This window comes from Lithobates pipiens, unplaced genomic scaffold (assembly GCF_037356315.1).
Source record: "Lithobates pipiens isolate NorthernLeopardFrog02 unplaced genomic scaffold, aLitPip1_a1.2 Scaffold_8, whole genome shotgun sequence".
NCBI lineage: Eukaryota > Metazoa > Chordata > Amphibia > Anura > Ranidae > Lithobates > Lithobates pipiens.
This window is the reverse complement of record NW_027507903.1, coordinates 452,816,094-452,829,055: the sequence shown is the minus strand read 5'-3', so window position 1 is coordinate 452,829,055 and position 12,962 is coordinate 452,816,094. Positions and strand designations below refer to the sequence as shown.

General features: G+C 45.1%; 1 protein-coding gene across 1 annotated transcript in view; it reads right to left on the bottom strand.

The window, feature by feature from the left end:
* The window catches only part of NIPAL4 (NIPA like domain containing 4), a 29,834-nt gene extending 17,724 nt beyond the window's left edge, over positions 1 to 12,110 (bottom strand). Inside the window, exon 1 of the mRNA XM_077468406.1 lies at positions 11,941 to 12,110. Coding sequence (XP_077324532.1) covers positions 11,941 to 11,989 — 49 coding nt within the window. The 5' untranslated portion in view covers positions 11,990 to 12,110. The remainder of the gene's footprint in view (positions 1 to 11,940) is intronic.
* Between the last annotated feature and the right edge of the window lie 852 nt (positions 12,111 to 12,962).

Genomic DNA, 12,962 nt, shown 5'->3' with positions numbered 1-12,962 from the left:
ATTTGGCCTGGTGACCATTGTCATTGGTTCAGAAAGGGATAGGAAAGCCAACATTTTGTATTTGTGACAAATCCTCCTGACACATCCATCCATCCACACACGTCAGCCAGCACCCCCCCCCCCCATTATATACACACACACACACACACACACACACACACACCTGTATACAGTGGCGGCTTGTGCGCAACTTTTTTTTTGGGGGGGGCGGCAGTGTTGTGCATTACAGAAACAATCTTGCCGTGTGTGCTCTCTGTGGCATTGAGCTCGTTACTGCCACCTCTGGCTACTATGTGCATGTGCACCCCTCGTGTACTGGGCTTCTCTGTCAGCTTTGTGAAAACGAGCTGGGACCAGATAGGAAGAAATTCTTTACAAGTAGGGGCTGTGCACCTGAATTACAGCGGCGGGTGTGTATTTTTGAAGCAGCTGATTAGAGCCATAGGCTTCAAAAAAAGTGAACTGCGAGCACAGAGCATTGAGCTCGCAGTTCACCCAAGTGTGTTAGAAAAGCAAATATTCATTCGCTGTTCTAACACTGAACCGCCTCTCCATCAATCAGGAAGCGTGGGTGTGTTACCTGATCCAATCACAGCACCTGTCATTTTAGCCAATCAGGAGGAGGAGAGGAGACGCATGGAGGACACAGCTCGGGACCCATCACCCGCTGCCCCACCCAGATAGGGTAAGTGCCGGGCAGACAGCGAGCGGGCGGGGTATTAACAGCGTTAACTTTTAAATGGGCACAGTAAGGCTGCAATTGATGGTCTATTTTCAGAATACAGGGATCTATGTTTTCCCTTAGTAAAATCACCTGCCCCACAGTGAGAAAACACTTGTTAGGCACACATTTAACCCATCGATTGCCCTAGATGTTATCCCCTTCCCAGCCAGTGTCATTAGTACAGTGACAGTACATATTTTTTTAGCACTGATCACTGTATTAGTGTCACTGGTTCCCACAAAGTGTCACTTAGTGTCTGATTTGTCCACCGCAATATCGCAGTCCCGCTATGAGTCGCTGATTGCTGCCATTACTAGTTAAACAATAATATGTCCCCGGATTTCATTTAAAAAATCTGGTCACCTTATTATAAAGAGGTTTATCAGAAGATGACAATGGCTCCTTGCAAAGTGCTTATAAAATACAAGTGTTGTATTGAAGCAAAAGCAACATGTGCTCCCTATCCACAGGCATCTCAGAGAAAGACCACCCACCCTCTGCAGCTCATACACCGTGACCCATGCGGTCCAATGAAATCTCCCACGTCAGGCAGGAACAGATATCTACTAATTTTCATTGATGATTATTCCAGGTGCACAACCACTTATCTGATGAAACACAAGAACAAAACTTCAAGAGCTTGTTGCCATGTCTAGCAACAAATTCCAACGGAAACCAGGAATAAGATGCACCGACAATGGAAGAGAATACATAAGCAAGGAAGTGGCCTCATACCTGAAAAGACAAGGATTACTACACCAGACAAATGCACTATACACTCTTGGGGAAAAAAAAAAAAAAAAAAAAAAAAAAAAAAAAAAAAAAAAAAAAAAATCGCACCCTTATAGAAATGGCTAGATGCCAATCTACCCCACAAGTACTGGAGAGAAGCAATCACGAATGCAACCTACCTACAGAACAGACTACTCAAGAGCCAATAAAGTGGTTGCAAACCTTTACAAAACCACTTTGACCTACAGGTAAGCCTAGATTAAGGCTTACCTGCAGGTCCAAGAAATATCTCCTAAACTTACAAGGTTTAGTAGATATTTACTAAAAAGACAGGTGCATGTGCCGTAGACAACGGCGTGCAGGCGCACTATCGCCGTTAGCAGCATGGCCGGAGCAGCGACACCCAGAAGAAGATGGATGCTGCGTACTACAGGGGACAGCGGTGACATCGCTGGCTCCTGTGTCAGGTAAGTGACACATAATGGGCTACTATGCGATGCATGGTAGCCCATTATGCTTTACCTTTGCAGGGAGACAAAGAAGAAGTAAACCCTAAGACAAAGTGTTTATTTTGAGGAGAGCTCATCACCAGAAACACCGATTCCTAAAAGTTGTGAAGTGAATAGGCCAAGCAAACCATAGGTCAACCAAAGCGGACCTTTACAAGAGGTGAAACCTCACAATGCCTAAATCAAGTACCCCACCAGATCCTGCTGAACTGCCTGAAGTCAGAAGATCCACAAAAGGGAATACCACCCCACAAGCTGACACACACACACACACCGTACTTCCTGGGAAGACAGAAAAACTGCCAAAATATGAAGCAAGGCAGCAGAAGAACCCTGGACACTTACAACAAAACTCCCTCCTAACAACAAAACTATAGGAAGTAGGTGGACTTTCAAAGTAAAGTCAGATGCAGAAGGAAATATCCACAAATTCAAAGCCAGACTAGTTGCCAAGGGTTACTCCGAGAAATTTGGTGAAGATTACAATGAAATATTCGCTCCAGTCGTAAAACACTCCATCAGAGCGCTTCTTAGCATTGCAGCTGGGAAGGCCATGCAACTGAAATACCTAGATGTTAAAATGTCAAACGGGTGCAGAAAAAATTGGTCTTTGCGTGTCAATTGTGCCCATGAAACCTATACCCAAAAAAAACAAACAAACATTCTTCCAGATGAAATGATTGAACACCCTCAAAGCTAGGCAGCTGCGAAGTCCTGGCATCATAGCTGGTAATTCAGGACTGATTCATTTTGGTAAAAGTCAAAACAGTCCACGGAGTCTGTGGACAGACGCATTCTACCAATATTTGAATCCAGTAATGGCTGGGCATCAAAGAGCAAGCGGCTGATGCTGTGGTCAAATAACTCAACTAACTCCTCCAAGGCAGACGTGGGGCTATGGCAGGACTAGATGTGGACAAGGAGGCAGGTTTATCCACTCTGGCAACTGCAGGGGACTGCACACTTGTCTCTGCTTGCCTGACAGAGGAGGAGGAGCAAGGTTTAGTAAGCCAGTCCACCACCTCCTCTGCATGCTGTGGCTGGATAGCACAGGCAAACTCACTAAACAGAGGAAATGATGCCCTGCTTGAGGACTGACCACCACATCCACCTTTACCTGTTGAAACATTTGTTGCTGGCCCCCTTACAGTGCCAAGGACATGTCTGCCTCTCCTTGTTGTCCTCCCAGACATTGGGAGGGAGGGGGCGGTGCCTATAAGCAAAAAGTGGAAATCTGTACGTAGATGCACTTGAATCAATGTAAAGTGGTGTTTGGTGCACTTTAATTTGAGTACTGACACTACACACACACACGCACACTAATGCGTCAAATGTACAGTGACACAGAACTATATGGCATTAAACATGCAGTAAATGCACACACAGAAGTAAACGGCAGTAAACGCAATCAAATAGACGGTGTTCAATCGTCACTACACCGACACTATCTGAAATGTCCCTACGCTAGATATACACTAATGTTAAAAAAAAAAAAAAAAAAAAAAAAAAAAAGGGATTACTGACATGGACTCACCACAACTATCTGAGCTGTCCCTACTCTACACTAATGCATGCATGCTTGCGTCTCACCACAGTGAAACTAACTGAGCTGTCCCTACTCTAGCTGCACACTATGCAAAGCTGAATGATGGTTCTCCTCCCTACATTCACACCATCCTAGAATGACACTAAAAACTAATATTCTACACTGACAATTGAAGCCAAATAGCACTGAACAGAGCCTCTCTCTCTCTCAAAAAAAAAAAAAATCATCACACTGAAAAACGGCTGCCATTGAAAGAATACTTTTAATCTGTGGGGCGGGAATGAGCCATGATTGGATGAAGTCACGATGACAGTGTCCAATCATGACTCTGACAGTGCTCTGTGCCCCGATTGGCTGAAGCAGTGAAAGCTTCAGCCAATCAGGGCTTGCAATGCACTGTTCAGCGTCTCAATGCATTGTGGTCGGTTTGGGGTGGACCGAAAAAAATGGTAGAATGACTCGTTTGTTCAGATGGTCGTCAAACAACGAAAGTTCGGGCCAAACAGTTCCCCAGTCCCTACTCAAGAGCAAGGTGTTATTGACATTCAATATTAACTGTCAGAGGAGATGACTGCTAATGCACTCACCAAGCCTTTGTTGACGTTATTACCATTAGCAGCCGAATATAAATTTGACAAAGCACCTGCTGTTGAGAAGGGGTGTTGGAAGGACAATAGCATGTAATGCAAAGTACCTTTATCTAGTAGGTGGCACTGTAGTGTTCGAATATGTATTCTATGGTAATGTAACGAGAGGAAGCATTTGTCTTTCCTCACTGCGTTCTTCTATTCTTCTGTTCCACAATAAAGATTAGGGATGGCCGAACTGTTCGGGCGAATCGCGAACACGCAAAATTCACCGCGATCGGCGGACTATTGCCGCTGTACGCCCGGCGGACATGTGTTTACAGTGTGAAAGAACTTTGACCCATGATGACACATCCATCATGGAGTACAGGACAGCCAATTGAGACATTTCAGCACATGGACAATTGGTCATTCCTACTACCTTATAAATAGACCTGATCTGATGGCCATTTTACATTCTGTCTTATGTCAGTTTAGGGACAGGATGCTGTGTGGAGCAGGGAGAGACTGTAGTGACACAAATCGCTAGCTATTAGGTCCACAAAAGTCCTTTTAAGGACTGGTATATGTGTAGTACAGTATATAGAGTTCAGTGCACTGCTGTGCTGGTGATTGCAGCAGCCTGTCTTTTGTCAGTGTAGGGACAAGACGCTGTGTGCAGCAGGGACAGTCAGTTTAATCACTAGCTAGCTATTACTATTAGGTCCACAAAGGCCTTTTTAAAAGTACTGGTATAGGTGTACAGTATATAGGGTTGTACACGTATAATATACTTCTTCCAAATATAGAAAGAATATTATACTTGACTGCTGCCCGATTCTGCAGCTGTCTTATCAGTGTAGGGACTGAGGGACAGTCTGCAGATCACTAGCTACTAGGTTCACAAAGGTCCTTTTAAGGACTGGTATAGGTGTACAGTATATAGGTGTGTAATAAACATATAAAATACTTGCACATATATAGAAAGCATAGTATAGTGCATTTCCACTGTGCAGCATTGTGACTGCTGAGCAATTCTGCAGCGATACTACAAAGAGTGACAAACGCAATAAAAAAAAAAAAAAACGTATAACTGGTGTGATAGACCAGTGGCCCCCCAAAAACAACAGATTGAAGCGGGGTGTTATATACCTTCCACATACATACTGCACTTCTCTAGAGACTTGTCACCGGGTCATTTAAAAAAAAAAAAAAAAAAAAAAAGACAGGCCCTTCCGCAGTGGTGGTAGGGGTAGGGCAGGAGCAACAGGCTTGAGCCAAAGTGGGAAATTGCAGAAGGTGTGTGCGATTACATCAAAGGACACACCAGACTTGGTTGAGTGGCTCACTCAGCCTTACTCTTCTACACCCTCTTCTTCGCTCTCTGCTATGTGCACCTCCAAAGACACTACCACCACCATATACCTTCCGCTTGAGTCACAGGAATTTTCTGATCCATATCAAGACATTTCCGATGCGCAGCCACTCTTGGCATTGGATCAGGAAGAGGAGGTAGCAACAACCTCCACTCAGCAGTCTGACGACAGTACCCAGATCAGCCCAAGGAGGAGGTTGGTCCCTGGTGTTGCTGCCTACTCCGAGATCTCCAATTATAGCGGTGGGAAGGTGACGTCGATGATGACGTGTCTAGTGATGTCACGTGGGTGCCCACAAGAGAGGAAGAGGAGGGGAGTTCAGAGGGAGATATGGACCAGCAGATAGGGAGGAGAAGCAGGCAGAACTTAGATTGCACAGGAGGGACAAAGCAGACAGCTAACCTATCAGGAGCGAGGCATCAACCATGTACGGTCACATCTGGCGCTCCCAGGACGCCGGCACATGGCTCTGCAGCACGGGCTTTTTTTAACGTGTCTGCTGCTGACAATAGTGTTGCCATCTGCAATCTTTGCAGTCAACGCATAAGTCGTGGTAAGCCCAACACTCCCCTAGGGACGACCGCCTTAAGAAGGCACATGAGCTGCCATCACCGAGCCCAGTGGGAGCAACGGAACACACAAAGCCACACTCCAGGCTCTCAATGTCCAGCCTTGCCTTCTCCTTCTCTCCCCTCACAATTGTCCTCCACTCCACCTTCCATCACGCCATCCTCACGTTTTTCTGCAAAAAAGGCAGGCTTCCGTGGGCCAAATGTTCGAGCAGGAAAAAAAAAAAAAAAAAAAAAAAAAAAAAAAAAAAAGGAAGGACGCCGGATAACCCTCTTGCCCAACGGTTGATGGCTGGCTTGTCAGAACCGATGACAAGCCCGCCAACTACTGCCATATAAACTGGTGGAGTCTGAGGCCTTTCGCAAATTTGTGGCCATTGGAACACCACAATGGAAGGTCCCAGGAAGGAAGTATTTCTCACAGAAGGGCATCCCAGAGCTATATGGCCATGTTCAGCGGCAAGTGAATGTATCTCTGGCACACAGTGTCGGTGCCAAGATACATCTGACCACAGACACGTGGTCTAGCAAACACGGGCAGGGAAGGTATATCACTTTTACTGCCCACTGGGTGAACCTTCTGACGGCCGTCAAGCATGCAACCCGTGGCACCCGTGTAGATTTGGTTTTACCACCACGGATTGCATGCAGGCCTGGCTCTTCTCCTCCATCCTCCCTCTCCTCCTCGGCTGACTCCTCCTTTTCCGCTACTAGCGTCTCTTCCGCTGCGTCGCCCAAGCTCCCCAGATCCTATTCGACATGCCAGGTGAGACGTTGCCATGCTGTGCTGCGTCTGTTGTGCCTGGAAGCCAAGAGCCACACTGGTCCTGCACTCCTTTCAGCTTTGCGTGAACAGGCAGATCAGTGGCTAACACCGCTCAATTTGACAGTTGGTAAAGTGGTGTGTGACAATGGTGCCAATCTGCTTAGCGCATTGAAATAGGGCAAAATTACGCACGTGCCATGCATGGAACACGTCTTAAACTTGGTCGTGCAGCGATTCGTTGTCAAATACCCTGGGGTCCAGGACATCTTGCGGCAGGCAATGAAAATCTCGGCCCATTTCAGATCTTACACGGCCATGGCTCGCCTTGCTGAATTTCAGCGGCGACACAATCTGCCGGTCAGGCGTCTTATTTGCGATTGCCCGACGTGATGGAACTCAACCTTCTATATGCTTGATAACTGCACGTTTCTGCTGGAGCAGCCTAACGTCTACCTGTATGAACTCTGCGGCAGAACAGGTTCTGGGGAGCTGAGTTTTTTTTCACTGCACCAGTGGCTGCTCATGCGCGACGCATGCAGACTTCTGCGGCCATTTGATGAGATCACCAAAGTGGTCAGTCGCAGCCATGGCGACATCAGTGACATGGTACATTATGCCTTCTTTATGGAGCGTGCATTGCGTCGTGTCATTGATCAAGCTGTGGAGGAGCAGGAGCGGGAAGATGAGGAAGTCGCAATGCTGGATAAATTCCCAGGGGGGGGGGGGCTACTCTGAGACAAGTCTAAAACAGGAGTCAGAGGAGGAGGAGCAAGAAGAGCATGCTTTAAACCTTTCTGGGATCCCTGTTGTTGTGCGTGGATGGGGAGAGGAGAACAAGGAGGAGGACGACATTATCCTGGATGATGAGCAGGAGCCAGGCCACCACACCACTTCCAGTTTAGTGCAAATGGGGGCCTTCATGCTCCAGTGTTTTAACAGGGTCCCCCGTATAAAAAGCATAAGGGTCAAGGACCAGTACTGGGTGGCAACGTACTTAGACCCCCGGTACAAACACAAAATGGCGGAAATGTTACCACCGTCACAGAGGGCTGTCAGAATGGAGCACTTCCAGGCCTTGCTTCGAGAAATGCTGCATTCTGCTTTTGCGTGCGCTGGCAGAGGAGCAATTCCCACTCCCAGAGAAAGAGTTGCGGGTACCAATCCAACAACGCCTGCAAGAAAAGGGCGGTTTGAAGATATGTTGGCGACTTCTGATATGAGGTTATTCTTTCAGCCGACCCATCGATAGGTCTCATCCGGATCCAGCATCAGGGAATGCCTAGACCGACAGGTGTCTGACTACATCGGGTTAATGGCCGCTGTGGACGCTCTGAGGAGTGATGAACCCCTAGGCTACTGGGTGGGCAGGCTTGACCTCTGGCCAGAGCTTGCCCAATGTGCAATGGAACTGTTGGCTTGCCCCTCGTCCAGTGTCCTGTCCGAAAGGACGTTCAGCGTAGCAGGGGGGAAATCGTGACCGATAAGCACACTCGCCTAGCTCACGACAGTGTTGACTACCTTACATTTATAAAAATGAATGGAGGCGTGGATCTCTGAGGAATTCAACACATGCGACCAGTAGACCAGGTATATCTCTATAAACGATTTATTTAATGGAGCACACAGACTTTTCTACATTTGGCTCACTTCCTTGTACAAAAAAAAAAATAAAAAAAAATAAAAAGCACACTGTACTATATGCCCGTACCCTCCTGTTTGAAGAGGTTGAGCAGTGTCATATTTTTGGGGCCCAGCAGCGAGTTGCTGGTGATCATCTCCTGCACCCTCTTCATAGCCTACCCTGACCTTTCCTCCATTGCCTTCATGCGCTCCGGAGTCCTGAATTGTCAAAATTTCACCGATAAAAAAAAAGAATGCTTGTAGTTGTCGATCCCAGATTCACTTCATACATGTGCTATGTCAGTGGCCATGTGGTGGGACTGTGTGCACAGCTGGTAAGTATTTTGTGGCTGAAAATATGAACTGTAGGTTTTTAAAGTTCGCCTGCCATTGAAGTCAATTGGGCCCGCCGCAAACTTTTGGCCGCGTTCGCGAAACGTCCTGTCAGAAGTTCGTCCATCTCTAATAAAGATATCCTCCACAAAAGTAAAAGCATATTGCTGTATACAAGAAGCTTCAGTGCATAATTTTAATACTGACAACACCATTGACTTCAATAGAGTTCAGATTTGGCACCTGAACTTACATTTTCACGATCAGCCCTGATCCCACCCCTAAGAGGAGTCATACCAACCAACAACAGTCTTATTTTCTTATGCCAGCTCTAGACAGATCAAAATTCCTTTCCTGCAAAAATAGGTTGCAGAAAATAGAAATGCTCGATTCCCCCACCCATCAACACAGACTGTGTTCACAGGGGGAATCCCTCCTCGTGGAGTCATTGTGTTCTCCCGGGAGGGGGGCAGAGGAAGCCGTCTCCACTGGAAGAACACTACGCTATAACAGCCACAAGCAATAACTGCATGTAAAATCCGACAGGCTGGTTGTACCCAAGTTGAACAATCAATCAACTGGGATACATTCAGCATGCCCATACATGATTACAATCTCGGCCGGTACCTGCTGAACATTTCTATAAGCAATAAAAAAAAAACCTCTAGTTTAACTATAGCCAGACTCAGGTTACCTCTAACAGCAGGAGGTTAGAAAGACTTTAGGTTCCAAATACTTCCACCTATCTAAAGTCAAACTGCCCAACCCAGTGAAAAGTGTCAACTAGTCTATGGATGACAGATATTTGTTCAGGACAAAATAATGACATTCCACATAAACAGAGGGACAAGAAATTCCAGTCTGCCCAATTGCTAGCAATGGCTATTAGGAGTTTCACTGTGCAATCACCCACAGGTATCTTCATGTATGGTTGCATAGCTTTAAAGAAAGCCTTTGACAAAAAGGAAATTCACATTCTGTAAATTGTCTTTTATTTGGATTATGTCAGTATTGTGCAAGAGAGCACCTTAGGTAACGGAGTACATGCAGGTGCTTCCAAGGTCCCCTTTATAATATGCTTTGCGTTAATTTAATGTTTCACTGTGCATTAAGGTGGAACTGCAACATTTTTCTTTTCCATTTTGGATAAAGCAAAAAGGAGGGTTATAACCCCAGTCAGATTTTTTTTTCCCCACCATCCCATTGGGGATATTTCCCTTAACTTCCTGTCCCATAGCTAAAACAGGAAGTGAGGAAATCCCTCCATACTCAGAATTCCAGGTGTGTGGGAAGATTTCCCTTCTATTCCGGTTCTGATGTCAACCCAAAATTAAGGATTTTTTCTTTTACTTTTGATGAGAACGGTAAATATGACAAATAGAGAGGATAAAAATCTCCCTAATGGGGGCACAGACAGCAGCAAAACCTGAAAGGTCTTCTAATCGCACTACACTGTAAAATAAAAATAAATGCAGGTTGCATATTCCAGGTGCATTTTGCATTTTTTTCAATACACGTTTTTTGATCCATTGAAGTCTACGGAACCAAAAACCATAAAAAAAAAAAAAAAAAAAAAGGGAAAAGGCCTAGTTCACACCTATGTCAATATAGGTCCCTTTCACCTTTCATACAGGCTGTCCATTCCTGTCTGGAAGTATCCAGGAAGGACTAGCAGTAATATCAGACAAGAAGAAAAAAAAAAAAAAACAATACGATAAAATTTCATAAAGATCTATTGCAGATATAACAACACGTAAGGGTACAAAATATAAATCACATCTAGACAGGGCTCCCCCCCCCTCAAACATTAGGTGCAGGAATGCCCCTTTTCCGAGTCACCCCTTTTCCCCGGCCCCCTATCCACCTCTGAGCACTGTCCCTTGGTTCCATCTCCTACCCACTTCCCCTTTTTAGACAGTACAGAACCAAGTATAATAATTTTTGTGGTGCTAAGTAATTTGTATGGAATTTGGTAAGGATATCAAGAAAAGCAGTAAAATAGATCCCCTTCAGCTAGCAACAATAGATCCCTCTAACAATAATGTACCGCCCACAACAAGATCACCCCCCCACCTCCAAGCAACAATAGACTCCCGGCAGCATTAACAGATCTCTGCACAGCCAGCATTAATAGACTCTCTGGCAGCCATCAACAATAGATCTCCTTCAATAACAACTGACCCCCCCAGCAACATAAGACCCACCCCTAGCAACAATAGACCCCCCTGCAAAAATAGATCCCCCAGCAGTGAGCAGCAATACCCTTCAGCACACCCCAGGACTCCTTGCTGTTACATACAGTCAGTCCAGGAGGTGCCTGAACTGCGTTCCCCCACTGAAAAAAAAAGCCCTGCATCTAGGTAATCAGTAGAGGGGTATAATTCATAGTGCCCAGCCATGTCAAGCATGGGACATTGGAGTCACTATTTTATTGCACTAATTAGCACGTGTGCGCGCGCGCACACACACGCACACACACACACACACACACACACACACACCTTTTATTTAACACAGCACCCAGGTGTGTTGCGATATGCTTCAGCAGGAGTGCCTACTACTGCAATAGTGATTTGCACTACACCACATTCCCAAAGGCCTCATACACACTGGCCTTTTAGCCCCATTCATGAAATGTTGTCATTTTTGTGCAGGCAGAAGGCGCATGCGTGCCACCTGTAAAAAAAAAAAAAAATTTGGATGAAGTCGGACCGTAGAGTCCGTTCTCATCCGATCAGCTAGAAGGAGGTCATAGGGGGGCGCTTCACACCTGTGTGTTACATTGCCATTCATTTCCAATGCACTAAGGGTGTGCACCTACATTAGAATCCAACAAACTGATTCCTCAGCAGGTCCTTTAAATTCCTAATAGCACAGTAACTATTTGTAGTATGACGTTTTGAAAAGGCACCAGCATTGCAGCACATCGCAATGCTCATTAATACACTGTTGTGGTGTGGCACATCAGAAAACAGGAGCATTTTAGCTTTTTTTTTTTTGCCTGCCCTATTGCAATGAATGGGGTGCCTTAACAAGAAATATAATACATGTTGATGCAATACACCAAAAATGTAAACATCCACCACTAGTCTTGCTGGTAGTTTAAATGCACACTAGCTTTCATAATGGACCCATTCACACCAATGAAACTTTTTTAATTAAAAATTGTTCTGCTTAAAGTAATGTGTAAAGTACTCACCATTAGCACAGCTGAGATCTGATAAGGTAGCCATATAAGAAACAACCATGCTCCGTCAGGCTGTAAACATCCCAATACTACAAGATCCCAATCACTCTTGTTGTGTTAAACGTCTTCTCTCTCACCTGATGTTAAACAGGCTATAGTGTCCAACTCCACCCCTTCAATAGGTTCCACACACCTCCTATTCCAAACAGTTTCACCCTCCCTGCTGCTTTTAGTCTCGCCTTGTGTCCCACTAATCTTCCAAATGCAGTCTCCTTGTACAGGTGTACCTGTATACCTGAACGCATACCTGGGAGCAATTAACATCATTGTGCGATCCTTCTTCCCAAATAAAGGGCGAAAAGATCCCTTCCTGATTTGAGGAGCAACAATTTTGCAGAAAAACTGCTTATTTGGGCCAAAAGCCTGAGATTTTTACCATGAGGACTGCATATGCAAATACATTTCTGAAAAAAAAATCTCTATATTTGTAAAATTAAAAGCTACATAATAAAATTTAAAACATGTATTAAAATCCTATATAATATCGTAAGAAAATCTGTTCAAAGTGTTTTTTTTTTGTTTTGTTTTTTAGCAAAAAATAAATAAACTTTTCTAGTATGCTAGAATGTATTTGCATTATTTTTTTTCTTCATTTGTTTGGTGCTATTAATTGTTTTTTAATATTTTTATCACATAGCTATACTGTATACATACATATTTTTTTTTAACTTATTTTACCCTTTAAAAAAAGCAGTTGATCCTGTCATTGTGTAAACATAGCCTCTGTAAGGACAGAGTTACTTGAGTTGTGTGTGTTCATTTTGTTGTGATAGGGTCCTTTCACACGGTGCGGATCAGTGATGACCCGCCCAGTAGATATCTGCTTGCTCAGCGTGGATCGACGGAGCGATCCCCGCTGAGCAGGCAGGTGACAGGTAGGTCTCTGCACACTGTGCAGGGATGGACCTGTCAGAGCGCCGCTCTCCCCTATGGGAGATCGGATGACGACGGACCGCAGTGTTCGTCATCACCCG